Consider the following 18,665-nt stretch of genomic DNA (forward strand, 5'->3'; position numbering starts at 1 on the left):
GGCCACAACACGCCACAGAGTTTTATAACACTCAAGAGACCTGAACCCTCTCAACTGGTCTGAAGTCTTTCTAGGGACTCCGCCTCTCAAACTAGTTCTCCATGTGCCATTCTTTCTTGTGTTCCTCTCTGTCCCGGGCCCCATGCCCACCACTGACCGAGCACACGAAATAACCAATCCCCATGCAGCCGGGTCAGTGCCACTCCAACAGGAGACGGCTGGCACTGGTGCTGGCCCCCTTTTTCTTTTTTTCTTTCTTTTTTTTTGCTGGGTAAGGGGGTTGGGAAACCTCACTGACCCAAGGCAATCCTCTTTCAGTGAGCCCGTGAGGCTGCGTGGCTGCTGGGACAGGATGAAAGGTTTAAACGTACAAAAAGCCCATTGGTTAGATTTATAACGTGGTTAGAAGCAGCTGTGATCTGTCTGAGAAATGTCCATGCAGGGGTCTGTGCTCGCGGTGGGGAAATGCCTCGCCTGTCTGGAGTTTATTCGTAAGTAACGTTTGTCTTTTGGACAAGTTTGGACTCCACATGTGCACCTTTATTAATCATTTTCATGCAGGGAAATCTCTTGGAAGTGGTCATGCATTTCATTCCGAATTGAAGCAAGCCATGTCTGCTCTTATGTTAATGATGCTGGAGCTCTTGTCCTCTCTGCCTTGTCTCCTGACAGTGAACAGGGCTTTTTTTTTTTTTTGGCCACATCCAATGGAAAAACGCCTCAGCCCTGAGGGTGGGATTTGGACACTGGGGGGATGCAGTGGTGTTTTTTTTTTGTTTTTTTATTCGGTTACTGCAGGAATGTGCAGAGGAAAAGAGGGGGGCGATGGGGAAAGTGCCCGACTCTGGAATAATTATGGATTTATAATATTATTTATATTCCCAGAAAGTTACCTCATAACTTACTTCTCCCCAATCCACGCTGCAGAATCCCTTCATCTGAGCCAACAATGAGCCCATCGGACACGTAAAGCTGAAAGGTCAGACCCGGTTTCTGTGTTTGCTTCGATCGTGTTTGGATGCAGTTTTACGTCATTACACCCACCGTGACTGAGTGTTTCGATCTCTCCTAAAAAAACTATTTTTCTCAGTAAACTCACTCCCTTCCGCTCGTGCAGAGACCCCGGAGGATTTTACTCGAAAGTCACTCCCATTTATAGGAACAGAACGCGTCTTTGCCAAATAGTACTTCCGAATCCTTCGTAAAGCCACGTTTCCTCACTTCAAACATAATAAACGTGTGCTCTGGTGCAGTTCATCGGCTCTGCACAAGTTTACAGCTTTGATTTGTCCTTTCTCCACAATTTAAATATAATATTTGTATTGGGGATATATGTTTTTATTCACTTCCATGCTCTTTTCCTGTGTTTTCTTTATTTATCTTCCTCTTAACATTATGTAAACTTATTGGGAAAAGTTGCAAATTGCATTGACTTAAGTACTGTACTTAAGTATTGTCTAGTACTTCTACTCCACACAATACAGAGAGAAAATGACACTGCGTTTATTTGAAAGTAATAGTTTCTGGTTGTTGTGATGATTGGCTTATAAAATATGATGCACTGCTAAAAAAATGAAACTACATTAATTAACAATAATATTAGAATAATAGTCTGAGGAGCCTCCTGCTTTGTGAGGACTTTTATTGAGACTTTATGTACATTTTGCTGAAAGTACTTAACTTTTACTTGAGCAAAAATATGAATGGGGTTTGCTGACTTTGACAAGTGATTTATGAATATTATTAACATGATTATCAGCTTTACAGTTACAAAGTCCCTTACAATACAATGATATATTGAAGATGATCAGATAAAACTAAGTAAGCTAAAACTATCGTTATAAATAAATGACTGAAAAGGCAGCTTTTAAAATATGCTTATGCTTTCCTCAGACGAGTTATTGAGTCTTGGAGGTACAGCAGCTGAATAGTTGTACACAGGAGAGGTTGTGTGTCCCTCAGGTGTTTAACGTCACACTGCTCTTTGTTTGGGTGGACTCAAACCAGACCTTCGCAGAAATACGATGGGACAGAAAGTTGAGTTGACACAAGCTGGATGTTTTCTCTGTGCAGTTTAAAACAGGATGTCCTCCCTGGTCACAGTTTGGACAAAGGAGGATCCCCACAGGCTCATTCCTCCAAGTCATGTGGTACAGTAGAAATAAGTCAAAGGCAACTTGGACTTATGAGACCTTGAGGACATCCCAGAGTGATGTGAAGTAACTTCCTGTATTTTACCACAGTGGGTGACTGACATCACTGACTTGGTCACTGAGTTCATCACTGTGGTCATCACTGTCATGAGTTCAATACAGTTTGTTTTTAGCCATGCTAGCTGCATAGCTCTGGCAATGTTTGTCTGTTGGTCTGTCCTCTACTATATGGATTGCCATGAAGTTTTTTTTTTTTTTTTTTTGCAGACATCCATGGTTCCAAGAGGATTGCTAATTTTATTTCAGTAAAAGTAGTCTTTCATCACTGCTCTCACTGTTAGTTGTTAACTGGCTTTTTCTACATTGTTTTTGTTTGTCATCGGTGCCACCGGGTCTGATCCCGCGTGAAATCAGAAGCAGACCCTGCTGCAGTACAAAGGGAGTCTGGTGTTTGGAAACTCTAGCGCTTTTGTCCACAGGGAAAGTTCTTTGTATAGTAGCTTTAAGTAAAAGTGCATTCAAATAGACTTAATGTACAAAACGTAAAGGTAAGCTATCTATTATTGTAATATGGCCCATTACAGATTCATAAGTATAATTTATCACTGGATTATGATTAGTGACGTTAATATGTTCAATTTAATGTTGCAGCTGGTAAATAAGGTGGGGATAACTTAAACTTCTTGTACTGTTGAGAGGCAATCAAAACGCTCCAAAGCTCAGATATTGTACCTTTAACTTTTGTTAAGTATGTTTTTGGATGCAAATATTTTTGCACTTTCACTCTAGTACAATTTTGAAGAGTATGTCCACCCTGTAGTATTGCAACTTGTTACTTAAGTAAACAAATAAAAGAATGCATTTCAAATTGCAGTGTTTGAATCAGAGATTTTGCTCAGTTCCACCACATTAACATTTTTTAGATCCTTCCAAGTCTCTCCCCCCTCCTCTTGTCACCTGGGGCGCGCGCAGGAGGCGTCGTGGATCACACATGGCTCGTGTTGATGTTGCTTCAGTGATCCTCGTGAGCACCGAGCCGCGCTTCTTACTGGCTCGTGCGTGACAAGAACGGGAAAAGGAGGCTGTGGAGCTGGTTACAAAAGAGAGAGAGAGAGAGAGAGAGAGAGAGAGAGAGAGAGAGCGGAAAGACGGACAGCCGCAACTGTCACACACGAGATAAGCTTTTAGCGTTTTTACGGAGACAGACGCGGGGAGGTATCCTGCAACTTCCGCATGCCAGAGGGTCGTGGTAAGTCGAAAGAAGACGTATTTGTGTGACTAAAGACGCGAACATGATGTTTCCCCTCGCGGTGCATCGCGGCGCTGTTGAGGCGAAGTGTCTTTGCTTTCAGGAGAAGCTGTTGTTCGTCTCCTCACTGTCTTCTGGAGCTGCTACATGTGTTTTAAAAAAAGACGGTGCTTAAAGAATTCCTGGGAAGTCGTGATTAATAATGAACAATGGTGTCATTCTGAGAAGTAGCGCCATGTGACTCGCGGGGTTTTCCTAAATGGTTGCTCTGGAGATGTGTCCAGGCTAAATACTCGTGCCGGTTTTCTTTTTTATCCCCCCAACTTGTAGATGTTTCCACATTGTAAGCAGTTGGACTTGAGCGGCTCTTTCTTAGTTTACAGCCCACACGGCGTCAGTCAGGGAATGTGTTGTGTGCTTTGACTCATTTATTTACACCTTGGTCACCTTCCAGAGTTGCATCCATTGTTTTTTCATCTCAATCTAGAGCTGCAACACTTATCAGATTAAGCAAACAACAATTTTGATAATCAATAAATTAATTAAAAGTTATTTGTCTTGCTAAAAATTCCCCAAAACTCCATAATTCCAGTTTCTCCAATATGGGGATTTGCTGCTTTCTCTGTTTTATGTTGTAAACTGAATATCTTTGCTTTTTAAGGACTGTTGGTTGGAAAAAAAAAACAAGATATTTTAAGATGCCACTTTGGTTTCTGGGAAATGGGGATGATCATTTTCTTACATTATCCTGACGTTTTGTAGATTGATCGTTAACCTGCAGATTATTTCCCAGATTTAACTGACGAATAAAATAATCCTTTGCTGCAAACTTTGAAGCCAGACCTGTTCAATGGGATCGTTTTCTTTCACTGCAGCTGATAAACAAAGTATAGTAGATTTGGGAAGACAAGAAATCCTTGTGCTGCTAGTTGTGTGCAGGTACTACACAGTACTACAGTGGAGGAATGCAGCAGTAGGTGGGGGGTGGGGTACAACGACCTCATGTCTCCACAACCGACCTCATATTTGATCAGCAATGACTTGACAAACTGGTTTCTATTTAACACTGTGTTCCTTGTACTTGTCAAAAAGCAGTCGCACACAAGCCAAAGGGAACTTGCTGATACGTGTACTGGGTGTGTATGTGTGTGTGTGGGGGGGTGGGGCTCAGTGAATGGAAGTACAACATTTGTTTTACATTATTACTGTTTGTCACACTTTCCAAGATTCGGAAACTAATACTTTGGACAACCCTTTTCTCTTATGTATTTGGTGTCGTCTGAAGTGACGTCAAACAGCAATATTATTGTTAATATGTAATTGTTGGATGCCAATGGGATGACAGCATAATCATGATCCCATTGGCATCCAGTAATTGAGCAATGTTTGGGGGGGGGGGGGGGTCTTTGAAAACCCCTGATTGATTTTATAGAATGTCGAAAAATATTTTAATGAACTGTCAGCAGACGTCAGGTTTTGTTGTTTGTCTCCCCAAAATAAAAAAGCAATACTTTCTTTATTTACTCATGTTGAAGAATAAGAACAAAAATGTTAGTAGGAACCAATCCCTCCACTGACAGTAGCCTCAAAGCAGCGCAGCCAGAGACATGGTTATGTAGCAGGAACTGCTTTCATTCTCATGACTCTTAATTGCTTTAGTCGTTAGTCCTCTCTTCACCGGTGTGAAAAGCAAACAGGATGATGTAGAATGTGGAGGCATGTTCTGTGGGTGGTTGCCTAAAGGGATTCTGGGGGAAAATGCTGCAGTGAATCAGACATTAAGCAGATGACAGTTATTCATTATGAATAACCACAATGACATTTTTATTTCTTGCGACTTCAAGAGTACAAGGTCCAAATGAATATATTTTTCGTTTCTGAAATGGTGCATTAATCGGTGAACCCAAGCAGCGGTCAGTTATCCGTGTGTGTGTGTCAGTTATCAGTGTGTGTCAGTTATCTGCTGAATGTGTTGCAGGACAGTTGAATGCTCTGTAGTTTGAGCTGCAGTACGAGGCACATGCATCCGCCTGTGTGGACAACATGCTCTCCAGCATAGCCCTCTTATTGTCAGCCTCCGGCCAATAAAGACGTCCATTGAGAAAGGTCACGAGTGAGGGGGAAAGAATTTGGGATGTCAAAAGAGAAGAACAAAAAGGAAGGAAGAGTTGTTTGGGTCCGTTCAGAATCGCTGCAGAACTCCCAGGTAACAACAGCAGTCTGGAGGCGACGTCTCCTCTGTTAACTCTCTTTGAACCGAACGTCTGACTGAACTGTCAGTGGTTGAGTTGCATTCTGGGTAGCGTAGGAAGTACAAGGAATAAGAATGCGTGGAATAAATTAAAAAAAATCAGATTCTGCTTCATCGATTTTTGATCCTCATTTTTTTTTTTGTTAAAAACTGTCCATCGACAATAGGACTGCAATGCTGAGTCAGCGGAGCACTCTTTTAAGACGAACGTGTGTTTTTCATTCTTCTCTAGTTCACTGGGTTTGATATAAAAAGGTTCAAGAGGTTGAAGGGCTGACTTTCAGCTTTAAAGAGATTATTAGACATTTTGTGAAATGTGCTTATTTGCGTTCCTGCTGAGTAGGTTCAGAAGGGTTCCTGCACGTCTCATTGAGTCAACACACAGTTATTGTCTTACAAAATAACAAATGTGAAGTAGAGTGTGTTCAGCGGAGGGACGATTTCAGTTTGGGCTTCTTCTTATCTCACGTACCGTAGAGAGGTCAGAACAATTCAAGAGTCATCAATGTCCGTCATGACAGAGCCCAAATCACGTCATGAATAAAACCGCTCTGCTTTAACTGTTTTTATGAAAACACGAATGCTTTGCTAACACGTTACAGAGCGCTAAACATCAAACAGCCAAATATCCTCAGGAAACCACAGTCAACTTCATGCAAGATTGAATAAACCACTTAAACAGAACGCATTTGTCCCGGGCCAAGTTTTAGAAAGGCTGTACAAAGGGAAGGCAAATTGAGATTTTGAACCCTGTCTGATAGATCTGTATCAGACTAAATGTTTGTCCTGTCTAACTCTGCACGAGTCCATGTGTTTTATGTAATATGAAGTGGAGCAGACGGCTTACTGGCTGACTCAGTTACTCCGTCAAGTGAGAAGCATGGCCTCAAAAAGAAGGTTGGGGTGAAGAGGAGTACGTTTTTGGCTTATGCTTGTATGACACTCTCTGTTACATCTTGGGTTTTTGGAAATCCATGGGGACTTATTTTGTGTGTTTGGTCTTGGGATCGTGGACAGTTGAGCCTTAACGCAAGTTAAGTTGTCAGTGTTTTTTTTTTTTCAAACGTGTATCAATCACTTCCTGTTGTTTATAGAAGGATCCGCATGTTGTGCTGAAGTTTGTGCTCTGGTCCTCCTGAGCTTAAAGCTCTGATAAAATACTCTTGTGTCTGAAGTTCGGCACAGTTTCACCCTCTCAGAACTCTTCTGTGCTGTCAACACTACTGTGTGTGCATGTTGTTTCTGCATGGGATTAAGGGTTGTGTACACGATGTCACATGCACAGGAGAGTCCATGCCCTCATGAGTCTTTCTGCTTCATGTCCACAAACATTGAGTCATCTGTCCAAAATGATTTGGCTACTCAAAAGGCTGCACAAGGAGACACAAAACGACTAGAAGGAGACTCTAGATGTGTATTTGTTAGGGACAGATACAATATACATAGACTAACTGAAAACAGCTGTCCAATGTAAGTATCATAGTGTTTAAAGCCAATGCTCATTTTCAACACCTGTCCCTACAAGGGCTTTTATTTAACTATGAGATTAGAACACTGAGGTAAAAAAGTGAGACAGGGTCCAGCGAGATGCAGTAAAGCTCACGTTACAAACATTACATTTAAGAGCTAGACACGAGGACAGGTTTGTTGCTGGATGAATGAAGTTTGCAGCAACTTTCAAGTGATTAGGTAGCGAGTTCCAGGACTTTCTTCCTCAAAGAGACTCAAAATGACTACAAACACAAGCTAAACAACTATAAAGTCCCTGCATCTGCTCATAATATACACATGATATCATATAGAGTTATAATCTAATCTACATAGATTCTGCATGCACAGATGTTACCATTCAATAACATACATCCAGATTAGATTTTAAATCGGCTATTGCAATCATCGAGGATCTGAATTCTAATGAGCAGTGAACCCAGTGGCTTTTCGTTGCCATTGTCATCATCACACAAGCTGTGTGTCGGTGTTGTGTTGTGTGCTGCTCAGACGTTATCCAGCCGTGATGAATGCTGGATTTGTACCAGTGTGCACGCATGTCAGTGCTCCCGAGTATTTGTGAATGTTCTCCATGACAGGATGCTGTGTGTGTTTGTTTGTGTGTGTGTGTGTGTGGGAGAGTGTGAGCAGCCTCATTTCCATCCAGCGCAGCGTGTAACAGTCGTCCTTTTGGCCCCTGCACTCTCGAGGCTTCAGCCTCCACAAAGCTCACTTTGTCCCCGCTAACAGGCCGGGGCCTGCAGCTGGGTCGCAGCGAGCGGCGGCCTCCTTTGGTTCCTCCCGCACCGCGAGAGAGGAGCCCCTCCACATTTGAGCTGGAATGACAGGAGACCCTCTCAGGTCTGGGGGAACATAACCTAAAGTCTGGTGAGACACGGGCAGGGAAATAGCACGACAAGGGTTATAGTCCGGTTATACGCTGGCTTTCAGTTTAAGGAATCTGCTGAGTTGATTTTAAGAAGGTGAAATTGACTTTTACAAGTCTGGGATCACTCGACCAGTGATGACCAATATGTACGTTTTGAATACGTTTTGTTTTGTGCATACTGGATTTTTAGATTTAAAATATTTGGCCGATATTTGTTTGAATGTAAACTCATAACATGACCCCTTACATCTATTTATTGAAGACTCGTGAACAAAATACATGTACTGAGCTGAGCGGGCCACAGCTTATTATAAACTTGTCAGCTCTGGCGGACAGAGCTTCTTTTCTTTTTTCCCCTTGTTCAATCCTTCATTTTCACCACATTCCTCCAAGTACATCATCTTTGCAGTTTAATGATATAAAGTAGAAGGAGACGGGTGATATGAAGAGATAAATACATAAGAATTAAGAAGAGTACATCAATGTTAAAGTTTGTCCAGTGTGGTTTCTGTCGTATTGTGTAAACAAACACCTCCTTCATATCTGTAATCTGCAATTTGTTATTCATTTAAAAGGAATTTAAAATAATAAAAAATATACATGTATTTATAGATAGTTAAAGGTAATTAAAACCTGGGGACAGCCTGCTACTCACTCAACTGCTGAGCGTGTCAGAGAAAGACATCCAGATGTTGTCACGCTACAGTTCTACAAAGTTCAAACCATGTTGTGGTGTAAGTAACACTTGTCTAATGACGTTCTCTTTCTGTTGACAGAGAAGGAATGTACTGTTTAATATCGGCTCTCTTCTCAAACATGTTATTACGCGCTTGCCTTTTAGTCACAGGACATGGCAGCATGGCAGCAATGCCGGCATTCTTCAAACTGATGTGTGGCTACGTCTCCAGGGCGCCCACAGTAAGGGATTGTTCTCCGTGCCAGCTTCAGTCAACAAAGACGCCACACTCGAGGACTTTAATGCTGATATAATGTTTGCCAACGTTGCAAAGATGAACCTGACGAGGTCCAGAAATCTAAATTGTTGCAGCTGTGTTAATGTATTTAATAAGGACTTTTACTTCTGGAGTATTTTTTACATACTACTATGCTACTTAGATTCAAGTTTTTTTTTACTGTGAGGAGCTTTTAACTGCTTATAAAACGGTCTCGATGTAACACCGATGCTTCTATATGACCAACATAAGTGAGCGAGACCATCAGTGAGAAGATGTCTCAGATGTTTCCATATAGTTCTTCTTAATGCTTGTCATCGCTGCGGCCCCGGGTCGCATTCTGTACATATCAGATGAAATCATTCAGGTTCACCAGAAACCCCTTTTAGCTCAGACTCCAGCGGGGCCTCCGGCAGAGACCAGCCCGCCATGGACAGACCCAGATCTGGCTCCAGAAGCAGAGCTACGCCTCGCTGAAGAATCAGACCCTGCTGCAGTAAAATGAGGGGTTCTCTTAAGGGAATCTGGTTCTCTTAGACTCTGCCACTTTCATCCACAGGAACCAAGACACAATGAAAGTTCCTTGTAGTAACTTTAAGGATAATACCTTTTACTCCACTTCCAAAGTCTAAATAAAAAGGGTGTTCCAAATGTTAGGAGCTAGAACCTTAAATAGCACAGTTTCCTCCTTTTTTTAGTTTGAACCTGGAGCGGCGAACAACCAACAAACCCCTGATCACCAGGACCAGCTGGTGACATGGGGGGCTGCTGCAGATCTCAAAGTCATGAACTACTGTTGGGGTGCGTGTCTCATTGTGTGTGTTTCTGTCGTTCGTCTCTGCAGTGTTTCCGGTGTGGCGGGGCATCGGGGTCGGTGCTGGCGTCAGAGGCGTGTGGAGCCACGGCTGGGGACGCTCTCTGCAATGGGAGCCTGACGGTCCAGCACAAGGGCCCCGGATGCCGGTGGTTGACTACCCTGTCTGGGTTGTCCTGTGTCGCGGGGGACGCGCCAAGCTCTGGGAGGCTTGTCAGCGAGGGAGGGATGTCATCAGACTGCCCGCAGACATGCTCAGCATCAAGCTGCCCCAGCTCTTTGACATCCACCAGATCCCCAAGGTACGGAAGGAAGGAGGCCTTACGACGTACTCGGCCTTACAGTTTGTTTTCTCCTGTTGTAAATCTCAAATGTCCTGTTGTGACGGGATTCTCAGTTCAGGAAGCAACCTTCCCCTCACATCTTGAGGCAGATCCTCTAACAATCACTGATTGTAAAATTGGTATTGGGTCACACAAGGTGCTGTGAGCTCAATTAATTTAATTCAATTTCAATGAAGAAAGAGAGTCCGTCCTTCATCAGAGTCCTGCAGTTCAAGCAGCTGGCAGACGTTCACCCGGCTGTTGTGTGCTTATCTGATCGGATAAGAGGTTGTTGTTGTTGTTGAAGTGCTTTTACATCACAATTTCCAAGCAACAGTTTCAGTGTTGAGTAATACAAAATGTGTCCTTGATTTTGTGTTTGTGGAGTTTAAATATTTAAGTTGGTGTATGTTGAAGTAGATTTAGTTTTCATGAACTTAATCTCATTCATGTTTAAAATATGACGCTTTGAAAAAGAACCCTCACAAGTTGATTGCACTATTATTTGACGTGCAGGTGTGCGAGGCATAGTTAAAGGTACTGAAATGCTCTACGGCAGACTATTGACAGTGTTATCAGATCGCCTCCTGCTTGGGAGAATATTTCCACTGTTGTCCTCTTTGTTTATCTCTCTTCTTAGCACGTCCAACTAGGAGTTCTGCTACACAATTTTTTTTAAATATTTTTACAAATTTACACGGGTTTCTCTAAACTATCATTTATTTTCTTGTGAAATGTTTGATGCTTTAATAGTTATTCAAACAAAACAATTAAATGTTCTTAAGAATCAGACCTGCAAACTGTGACGAGTGGCTGCAAGTAGACGCTGCTTTGTCACAAAGACCGAACAACAGTGCTGCTGCAATATTTAGCTGTTGTTTAGAATTTAGGAAAGGCTCGATGCCACTCTGAGGATTTCTAACTTAAGTTCGGAGGCTTCTGTAATAGCTGAATTCCTGTCCTAAGATGGGATAAGATAAGATAATCCTTTATTAGTCCCGCAGCTAGGAAATGAGTTTCTGTGATACCAAAAAATCCTAAATGTCACCCTAAAGTGAGATAAGACAGGAAGTCCGACTTTCAGGTTCTGTAATGGGGGTCTGCTTGGTCCTCAGGTGTTCACGGAGGAAAGCATCATCTCTGGATACCGTCACCCGCAGAGCTCAGCGCTGGACTGCGTCCTCAGCAGCTTCCAGATGAACAACGAGACGGTCAACATCTGGACCCACTTCTTGCCAACATGGTGCGTGCAGCAACCTGGACGTCATTGTTTTATTTTAAATTTCTCAAGTGTTCATTTTAATGCGTCTATTTTGTTCGGTGTGTTATTGGCTTGTTGTACCAAAACATCTAATATGTGACAATGACGACGGCTCATCATTAATTTATGTGCAACTTAGTTCCAAAATATATATATTTTTTTTTATTTCAAGTAGCACTAACATATTCCTATACTCACACTTTTCCCTCAACAAAAGACATCAAATGATTTTTATTGAAGGCTGAGGCTGGAACAAAGCTAAACAAGACTAAAACTGACACACGATGACATCCCAGCTGTAAGAACTTGACAGAGTGTGTAAGGATCAGTAGAAGCATGAGGGGCTTTGTTGACTATCGGAGATGTAATCCCTTAACTCCTTCGTAATGCTGGAGGGGAAATAAACAGGTGCTAAAATGTACTGTCAAGATTTAAAAAAAAAGTTGAGGCAGGATCCCCAAAAAATCCGATAAGCCTGAATCCTAACAAACAGGAGACTGATTCCAGGGCGACCGATAAGTCAAAGTACAACAGCCCTGAAAAGTCGAGTGTGGGACGGAGTCGGACAGAAGCAGTTTGAGTTGATTGCTATAAACATACTGAAAAGAAATGACAAACTGGTGTTTTGCAGGTACTTCCTGTGGCGCTTATGTGTCCTCTGCTCCACTATGAACTTCCTGACTGACAGCTACACCTGGCCCCTTCTGGTGCACATGCTGCTCATCTGCATTTACCCCTTCACCTCCTGCTGTGCGCACACCTTCAGCACCATGTCCCCAGAGTCCCGACACATCTGCTACTTCTTTGACTACGGAGCGATCAGCCTCTACAGTCTGGGTAAGTCCTCGGACACAATGACGAAATCCTAAAAATACATCTATATTTACAGTGCATAACACTCTGAACTTTAATATTTCTCATTTTTCTTATTTATTTTGAAGGACTTTGGTGCAGGATTAGCATCTTATATGCGTTTTCTCCCCTATACTACTCTTTACCTATTACTTTGGGATTTTCTGGAATGTCACGAAAGCCTTTTTCCTGGTGACTGGGGGGGTCAGCGTTCATGTCTCAGGGCCTACAATCCAGGAGAAAATCTGCTCAAACCAATTTCAAAATCTCTGTATGTTAAGATAAAAATCATTTTGTTAAGGGGAAAGAGTTTATCAACGCACAAAGGAAAATATTGTGACCAAAATGGACATCGAGATCAACTGTCTTTGGAAAACGGGTCTAACTAATACTGTGTCATCTAAATCATGTAAAAAAGGAAACTACTTAATGTCCAGGATGTAACTGTATGATGTAAAAGTTGGTTGTTCCGCCTCTTGTTTAAACCGACTCGTGAAGGCGGACACTTTGTTCTTACACCTAAACGGTACTGGCAGGTCGATTGACGAGTAAATATCTTATGAACATTACTGTCCTTACTACTTGAGACCAGCAGGTTGGAGTAAACTCCAAGCTGGCGTATTATTATTTTGCCGTTTGTAGTAATCATCAATTCCTCAGAACGCTGACACAGCATCTTTTAAGAGAAGTATAATATGTTATTTACCTGGCGAATGACATTGCAGAACATTCAGAGCACTGTTGCCTATTTATGTATATGTTGTATTTGCCTTTTGAACACAGCTGTGTGTGTGCGCGTGTGTGTGTGTGTGTGTGTGTGTGTCAGCTGGATGTGATCGGGCCATGTCTGATTTCCATATCCTCTCAAAGCCCATGCAATAGTATCTCCTTTCTGCCTCCCTCCTGTTTCGTGACTTATCTGCACCCAGGGCAGCGTGTGTTTGACCCGACAGCCATTTCTCCTATGAACAGTATTTCCCTATCACTGTATCAGCCTTAACAGAGGAATTTGGAATTTCAACAAAGTGTCTGTGAAGTATTCACAACTTGTTGCACATGTGGTCATTTGAAAACCGGTTCCTGCAGCATCTGCTGTCACTGTTTGTCTGCCTATTGGCAGGCGAGTACGTACGTGCGTGCAAGACCTTTCATTTTGTCTGTGCTCCACTTTTTATATTCAGACATAATTGTGTGTGTTAAGGCGAGCCTGTCTATCACCAGTGTGTGCATTTCAGATTACACAGTATTGTATTTGTCTTTACGGGTGGGTTTATGATCCCAGAAGCACATATAAGTAGGGTTGGGTACCGAAAATCGGTGTCAATATGGCACAACAACAACATCCACAGGCACGCGAAAGCTTCTTCTTCTTCTTCTTCTTCTTTGAGGCGTAGTGGCGGTTGGCAAACGATAAATTGGCGCATTAGCGCCACCATCTGGTAAAATAAAATAAAATAAGTCAGGAGAGGTGTCGTATTTTGCCAGAGAAGGCAAATATGCTCATATTTCTGCAAAAGAATTGCTGAAGTTTGAAGCTGTAGTGTGTGTGTGTGTGTGTTTTGTATTTATTTTAGATTTATAGTATACTTTAATTTGCTTTGGCAATAAAAAAAGCCTTTCTTGATGTCGTCAATCGTCGTTTTGTGCTTTTCTTTTTTTTTTTGTTTGTTTTTAAAGTATCGGTTCAGGCACCGGTATCGTTTTAAAAGTATCGTTTTAGCACCGGTATCGGAAAAACCCAAACGATACCCATCCCTACGTATAAGACCAGCAGTCGAACATTAACTGAGGGCCTCTTCAGTTCCTGTCACAAATGGTGTGGTGGTCCCCTGCAGACCGATCCTTAATCTACCACAAAGCCTCTTAGTGCCAAGATTTGCCCAGTTTAAAATGTTCAAAAGTCCATCTCGGGGATAAGGGCTGTAAGAAGGTTTTCTCACAGCAGGACGGACAAAACAAACACATTACTGATGAAGTCTTTCCACACAGTGCAGCAGATGCTCTCTAGGCAAGGAGGAAGCTGCTGCGCTGCTTCTCTTTAAGTACACGTCTTCAGAGTCTTTTTTTCAGTCCACCGAGGAGCTTTGAAGAGGGCCCGATCCTGGCTCGGAATTACAAACTTTATTGACACCTAGTGGTTGTTTCAGAAAACACACTCGTATATTGTCTCTGCCACAAGAACAAAAATCTACAAGTTGTGGCTTTAAATACTCAAATGGACAAGTGTGAATGTTTTAATGCACAGCTTTATTTTTGTTTTAATTGTATATTAAACACCTTTTTATTCATTTTTTTTACTGTAGTTTATATGTGATAAAATGCTCTCCTCACTCTTATTATCTCAGTGAATGTTTGCGCTGTGTTGGTTTGTGTAACAGATTGTATAAGTTTGTTTGCATATTAAAATACAGTACTCATAAAAGATATGCCATTTGCATTTATACAAGGACGCTTTCGTCTACGTAAACTCTGATATATACGTGAATTTAAAGAAAAGCTCATGCAGGAGAGGAAGGAAGCTGAACGTTGAAACAAGAACCTCCTATAATGACGTTAAGCTCTCAGATCAAATCGACTCATATTTATGTTTGAATGTCCTGTGTTTGCTGTCAGGTTGTGCCATAAGCTACGGATACTACGTCATGCCAGAGTGCCTGGTGAACAGCTGGCTCCATCAGCATTTTGTCCTCATCGCCCTTGGAAACACTCTGTTCTGTACCAGTATGTCCTGCTACTCCAGGTGAGAGGCTGCTGCACACAGAGCATCCCCCTCTGCCTCTGCCTCTGGCCAAGGATCTAGAATACTTTCTTCTTCTTTCTTTTTTTCAATATTTAAGTTTTGGAATAACTGTCAGGAGTTTAGGTAAATGCAAGCAGATGTTCTCAAGGAAGTTGACCATGAATTAGTTCTTGAACATCAGGCCTCAAGGATTGAAAACGAATGTCAGGACAAATACTGAATAAGACTTATCACGATTGAAACTCCGCATTTTCGCCATCATGTGACACTTAAACTCTTCACTGAAACACAGACAAATTTAATTATTTTACTGACTATTACACACTGATCAACGGTGAACTGCTGCATCAGTCTGACCTCAGCTTGTGCACCTCAACATGCTCTTAAAGCATCTTATAGTAGATGTATCTGTGTAGAACATGTTTTGTCCTCAGATCAATCTTTATATAAACATATAAAACTAATATGAACTTGATTAATACTGTGGTTTACTCCTGCACTGTTGATTGGTGGTGAGGAGTCAATGACAGTATGTAGCTGAAACATGGTTGGAGAACTGTGTAAGAATATCCATAATGTTTAGATCTTTTATTTTGGGAATTAACTTGAGTACTCTTTACGACCACACTCGGAAGAAAACAAAAATATTTAGTTCACCCTCTTGTTATTTAATACTACAAGACTACACTGCATGTGAAAACAACCGGGTTAAACTGTGATGCAATTGCCACATAGCGCCATCTCCTGGAGTGTCAAGTCTGTTCAATTTCAGTGGTATATATTATAGCTACGAAAACTGTGTGAAGTTATGTTCATTTTTATTTTAATTCATATTTTAACTTGGTGGTATTGTTTCAGGTTAGTTTTTCTGAAAGGATATTGTTTTATTTAGTTTCAGTTTGAAAAAAAAAGTATAGATTTTTTTTAGTTTACGATGATTTTTATTCTATAATCGTGACCACCACACACACTGACATTGAAAGGTAGAGAATGGTACCAATATATGTACAATAAGCTAGTATTGTCCATGAGCTAACATTACAATCTTCTAGAATAGAAGGGTAATTAGTATGTTTGTGTACTTTTGTTTCTGTGTGTTCTTTTTACTATGTATAGATCAGAATGAATAAAAACAGCTGATTGCTGCCCTCCGTCTGTCTCCACAGGTTCCTGGAGCTGCAGTTCCCACAGAGAAGCAAAGCTCTGAGGACGGGAGCGTTTATCCTTCCTTTTATATTCGACACGGTTCCTCTGTTTTACCGGGTGAGTGTCCTCATCGTCTCACGGTCTGCTTTCAGATATGAAAACAATGTGGATATTACACATGGACACGCACACTGATATATTTGTGAAATTTTTCTTTTCAGATTGTATTTGACTTTAAAATCTGTTTCTGCGTGTAGATCATTCTGTGCTGCGGCGGGAGCTGCGGCGGGAGCTGCGTCCCGAGCGACGCTTTCTCCAGTCACTGTTACCACCTCCTCTTCGCCTTCCTCACCTGCTTCCTGTTTACCGCCAACTTCCCGGAGAGGCTGGCCCCGGGACGCTTCGACTACTTCGGTACGTCCGCCGTGGATTGTGTTCGAGGTCGATGTAACTGGCCTGTTTCACTTTGCGCAGCACGTGCTGATAAGTGCTTCAAATGTTAATGCCCTCACTGAGGAAATAATGACAAGTACATTGTAGGAAAGTGTGTAAGAGGATTCATCCCCAGAGAACACTTTTACTCAGCAGTTCCCAGGAGTTATTGAGTGCAACTTTGTGACTTTCAAGTTTGAAAAAGAGCAGGCGTATAAAGGAATAAAACGTCCAAATTATATACCGAGCACCACGTGCTGTTAACAATGTGCTCCCAGCAGTTAAGTTAGAGCAGCTTTACGCTCAGCACGGGGCTCTATCTTTTATATCTGCTGTCTTTTGCCTGTTCTTGAATGTTTTCGTCTGCTGACTGCTGGACTCAACTGACACAAACAACACACAGTGTGTCAACTTGCCAAACAAACCTTTCTGCCCGTCTCTTTGCTCGGTGGACGGTTGTTTACTCTGGTAAGGTTTCAAACGGGCAGTTTTCTTTTTCTTTTGTCTAAAAAAAATGTTCTGCACTTGTGATTCACACACTTTCAGTGCAAAGCAAGAGCTGCTGCGTTTGTTACTGATTGTGACAAGAAGAGAAAGAGAAGATGGTTCGATAATGCTGTTAGAAATAACTCGGTAACAGAAGTTTAATTAACACAAAATACGGCACTGAATTAAGTTTAAAGTCTCTGTTTCATACTCGGTCATCTCAGTCTCACTGCCTTTTGTCCCTGTGGTTTCATTTTGAGAAGCATCAGTGAGATAAGTTCCTCTTTAAAACATTTCATTGATTTAAGAAAACCTGACATGAATAATTAAATCAACGAATGAATGAATTATTAATGGTTTGATCTGCAACGGATAGTTTAATGTTGTTGGTGATCTGACCATTCTACACTATGTGCCTTCTGTTGCATTTTTAAAGCTCTAATAATTTGTCATAATAATGATGATATTATGGCCAGGTGATATATATTTAAATAGCTTGTTTAGTTTGACCAACAGTCTAAAACCCAAAGAGATTCCGTTTACTTTATAAATCACAAAGAAAAGCATCAAATCCTCACATTTTTGAAAACAGAGAAAGGTAATGACGGCATTTTTACTTGAAAAATTACAAAAAGGATGGTCAAAATATCTCCCCAACGCTCTCTCATGGACTGAATGCTCATGTGTTTTGGGGGAGGGGCTGGAGGGAGGGGCCGGGATTTTTTCCACTTGTATACTTTGAAAATGTAGCTTTTTGTTGGTTTCTCATAAATTGCCACCCTTGCTTGAATGTTTTGTAGATTCGCTTATTGGTTAATCGACTAATTGTTTCAGCTCTATTTGAAAACAGAGTTTGCACATATCGGTGCAGAGGTGAGATTCAGACAATTTTAGACCCTTACCTCGTCGTGTCCTACACTGAGCCGTGTCCTCTCTCCTCACACAGGCCACAGCCACCAGCTCTTCCACGTCAGCGCCGTGGTGGGGACCCACTTCCAGATGGAGGCCGTGATGGCAGACATGACGTCGCGGCGGACGTGGCTGCTGGCCCACGGAGTGATGCCCTCCTTCCTGGGGACCATCGGCGTACTCGTCGCCAGCCTCGTCCTCAACCTGGGCATCATCGGCATCTTCAGCGCCCCGCTGCTGTGGAAGCCCTGCCACGGCCCCAACCAGCCGCGCACGTCAAAGAGCGAGTGCAAGGAGCAGTGAGGGCGAGTTTCCCACCAACGGCCACAAAATGTCTTTCACTTTCCAAAGGAAAGGTTTGTCTGTCTCAGTGTGAGTGTGTGTGTGAGTGTGTGTGAGATGACTATTAACGCCACTAGTTTTATCATTCAGAGGTAAAGACTTAGAGATCCTGTTCAGTGCTAAAGCATTTGTCTAACACACCTGATACATCTGTTCATGTGTTTGCTCAGCAGCTGAGGACCCAGTCGCTCTCATCGAAGCCCTTTTCTGATGTCACGTTGAGCTCGTATGTCTACCGTGTACAAAATGTCTGTTTAATTTATTTTTACGGTTCCACAATGGGCATTTTGAAAAAGGCTCTGGGTTGAAGGACGCATGCTGTTGCAACACTAGTGCGTTATTGTAGACCCACATTTAATGTACGATGTTTACAGTGG

At 42.1% G+C, this 18,665-nt stretch overlaps 1 protein-coding gene across 2 annotated transcripts; it reads left to right on the forward strand.

The window, feature by feature from the left end:
• Positions 1–9: 9 nt before the first annotated feature.
• On the forward strand, positions 10–18,265 carry paqr6 (progestin and adipoQ receptor family member VI). Of its 2 annotated transcripts, none has more exons than XM_076106657.1 (8): positions 10–491; positions 9,828–10,099; positions 11,236–11,363; positions 12,013–12,218; positions 14,847–14,973; positions 16,140–16,236; positions 16,377–16,533; positions 17,984–18,265. In XM_076106657.1, the coding sequence occupies exons 1-8, from the start codon at positions 431–433 to the stop codon at positions 18,247–18,249; spliced, it is 1,314 nt and encodes a 437-aa protein (XP_075962772.1). In that variant the 5' UTR covers positions 10–430; the 3' UTR covers positions 18,250–18,265. The 2 variants fall into 2 exon arrangements, with proteins under 2 accessions (XP_075962772.1, XP_075962771.1); XM_076106656.1 differs by lacking the exon at positions 10–491 and adding an exon at positions 3,320–3,402.
• The last annotated feature ends 400 nt before the right edge of the window (positions 18,266–18,665 follow it).

The sequence above is a fragment of the Anarhichas minor genome, unplaced genomic scaffold (genome assembly GCF_050575085.1).
Source record: "Anarhichas minor isolate MPS153535 unplaced genomic scaffold, ASM5057508v1 ptg000035l, whole genome shotgun sequence".
NCBI lineage: Eukaryota > Metazoa > Chordata > Actinopteri > Perciformes > Anarhichadidae > Anarhichas > Anarhichas minor.

Excerpts from the sequence above, each read along its gene's own strand:
- paqr6 (XM_076106657.1), top strand. The coding sequence starts at position 431 with ATGTCCATGCAGGGGTCTGTGCTCGCGGTGGGGAAATGCCTCGCCTGT. Across the intron at positions 11,364-12,012 it reads ACCCACTTCTTGCCAACATG|GTACTTCCTGTGGCGCTTAT; the intron begins GTGCGTGCAGCA and ends GGTGTTTTGCAG. Across the intron at positions 14,974-16,139 it reads AGTATGTCCTGCTACTCCAG|GTTCCTGGAGCTGCAGTTCC; the intron begins GTGAGAGGCTGC and ends CTGTCTCCACAG.